We start from the raw sequence: 2,849 nt of genomic DNA, 5'->3' as shown, positions 1-2,849 counted from the left end.
ATTCATAACAGTCTGTCATATGTTCTGCAATCATAATTGCGGGATATTCGTGGTGTTATATGCGTTGTATCTTATCCTTGGTGGTAGATGTTCCATTCCCCAGAAGTTTGATGCCAGCAAGTTCAGAATGGATATTGCTATGCTGATCTACAAACACCGACAGGTTTACACAACGAAAGTAAATCAGCCTACTATGGGGAAGCGCTTGTTATAGGATGAAAAGTGGCTTTAGATTTGTTAGTGAAGACAAGGATTTAGTTTGTAAATGTTATGGACATTGCATGTATCTGGTCAATAGAGGTTCATGTAATGAATTATAACTCGTAACCTTTGATTTGCAGTAAAGGATATAAACGTGTTTAGGTTCATAATTTATCCATCTTTGATTATATTTTAATGCTATTTTTATATAAATTGTGTAAATTATACAGATTCATTATTTCTAACAGCATCACGTAGTCAGTGAAACATGTCATATGGTACAGCAGACAGGTCACATTTGGTTTCTGAACTTGGTCACAGATTTACATATCACGTCACCATACCTTTCATACGACACTTCGCATGTCACAGCACATGGGTTACAGATATTAGGATTTATGTAACCCGTATGTGTCCACACTTCAGGTCACATATTCTCATTTCAGGTTACATATTGACAAATCAGGCAACTTTTTCATACAGCATGTCAGACATCACAGGTCACAACACACAAGTCACAGATCTGTTATCAGGTTACAGTTATGGTCCAAATATCAGAGAATTATTATTCTGACTCCAAAGTTGATAGACAATTAACTATAAGTTGATCAATCTGAATGCATTCTTTAAAGAGACTATTTAAAATGAACATTATCCTTAAAAGAATATCATCTATCTATGAAATATTTGTATGTAATTCTATCGGTCATTTTAGCGTAATGGAGCGAGGCTGGATCATCTCCTACGGTTGTGACCCTGTCCTCCACAACATCCGCATTTTGCCCCTTCTCTGGATGATCTCTTTCTTTTCTCCGTAGGTCTTCCACAACTCCTCTTCTGGTAAGAAGGTAACACTATTTCTCGATATGCTTCTTCTGGCACTGTCCATTCCTCTTGATTTCCAACTGGATATACAGAATCTTGGCATGCATTCAAGTACGCATCTCTTGTGTAATAATAGGAACAGTAATCATATGGATATCTTCTTGTGTTTGCAATTACAACCAAAGCGTGTGGACACAGTAACAAATCAACTTGTAGAATCCTGCAAGTGCATGTTCGTTGCTCAATATCGACGACAAACGTCGACCTTTCATTGCTAACAGAAAACACTATCTGGTTTGAAGGAGATACCTGCGTGCATATAACAACAATCAGGTCACATGTAGTTGAAACATATACTCCAAGGTGTCGGTCACGCATGAATGACTCATATCCCTGAGTTTATTTACAGATTCATGAAGCATGTTACATATGCAGTCCATACCTCATTTGGCAGATAGACATACATCAGAATTCAGAGTTGATAGAGAATACACAATTACATCACATATCACATCACTTAGGTCACAGATTTATATATCAAGTTACATAAATTTGTTCCATTCACAGATAGCTATGAAACAGAATATGGAGCTTCAAACTTAGTTTACCAACCAGGTCACAGAATCACAAAACAGGTCACATAAGATTTGATACATTACAGTTCAAGATACTGACACTTACATTGGGTCACATAAACATCTCAATGTTAAAATATAAAAAATTACCCTCAAATTTCTCAAATCCATGCTCATTTTCCTAATCTCTTTCTCGTACGTGCTCGACAACTTTGTGAAAGTTCCATGTGCATCATCTCTGTGTCTACAAAACCACGATTGTATGGTTTGCCGTAATGACTCTAGGAGGGAAACAATAGGGTAATTTTTGGCTACCTTCGTGACTGCGTTGACCGATTCCACGATGTTTGATGTCATTGTAGAATACCTATTTGTTGGCATATGTATTCGTGACCATTTTTCAGGTCCAACATCAGCCTGCAAACTTAAATCAATCATTAAGTTCATTATGTAAATACCATATGTGACCATTTATATGTATGTGAAATGAAATAAGACTAATTACATTACCAGGTAAGAAATTATCTTCTCATTTATCGTAGTCAGCAGAGACATGCTATAATCATATTCTTCTAGCGTGTAAGAGTGGATAGTCGAATTGAATGCTTGTGTAATGTTTTGGCTTGACTTTTCATAATATGATTTTAGATTTTGCAACAAATGATAAGAACAAATACCGTGACAGACTCCCAGATACACATGTTATATTGCATTCTTTATACTGGGGTAACGGTCCAACACAAAGCACAGCCCTTCTCTGTTTCCATACGCTTTCTTCATCTTATCGAAAAACCATCTCCAAGATTTGTGGTTCTCATTGTCTCCAATTCCAAAAGCTAGAATGAATATACTATTATTTGCATCTTGTGTGCATGCTGTGAAAAGTGTACCTCCATATTTACCATTCAAGTATGTACCATCAACAACAATCACCGGTCTACAATGCTCCCATCCCCGTATTAATGCACCTAGTGCCATAAAGCAATATCTGAACTTATTGTGACTATCAACCTCTATTTCTGTGATCGTACCAGGATTTTTCTGTCGGAGCATGTAGAAGAAGCTTGACAACTTACCAAATGACTCGGCTAGGTCACCCTAATCATTTTCAAAGTTTGCTCGCAAGATCTCCAAGCTTTTGAACAACTCAAATAAACCCCATAAGTATTCGACATGTCACTACATATGTCCTTTGGTGTATATATAGTACGAGACGATGTGTACTCGTACTTAATTATAGATTACACA

The 2,849-nt window shown here is 36.7% G+C and overlaps 1 protein-coding gene across 1 annotated transcript; it reads right to left on the bottom strand.

Moving 5' to 3' along the window:
• Nucleotides 1–936: 936 nt before the first annotated feature.
• Nucleotides 937–2,156, bottom strand: LOC111374473. Its single transcript, XM_022997142.1, has 5 exons — nt 2,112–2,156; nt 1,969–2,018; nt 1,708–1,845; nt 1,491–1,542; nt 937–1,335 (listed from the first exon to the last, which is right to left on the bottom strand). Exons 1-5 carry the CDS (start codon nt 2,154–2,156, stop codon nt 937–939), a joined length of 684 nt encoding a protein of 227 aa, XP_022852910.1.
• Between the last annotated feature and the right edge of the window lie 693 nt (nt 2,157–2,849).

This window comes from Olea europaea, unplaced genomic scaffold (genome assembly GCF_002742605.1).
Source record: "Olea europaea var. sylvestris unplaced genomic scaffold, O_europaea_v1 scaffold1253, whole genome shotgun sequence".
In the NCBI taxonomy this organism is placed as follows: domain Eukaryota; kingdom Viridiplantae; phylum Streptophyta; class Magnoliopsida; order Lamiales; family Oleaceae; genus Olea; species Olea europaea.
This window is presented reverse-complemented; position numbering and strand designations above follow the sequence as displayed.

Bases quoted from the DNA above. Each gene is read 5' to 3' on its own strand.
- LOC111374473 (XM_022997142.1), bottom strand. From the start codon at position 2,156: ATGTCTCTGCTGACTACGATAAATGAGAAGATAATTTCTTACCTG. The intron at 2,019-2,111 runs GTAATGTAATTA...TTAAGTTTGCAG, and splicing joins AGAAGATAATTTCTTACCTG to GCTGATGTTGGACCTGAAAA. The intron at 1,543-1,707 runs GTAAGTGTCAGT...CTGTGACCTAAG, and splicing joins AGATGTTTATGTGACCCAAT to TGATGTGATATGTGATGTAA.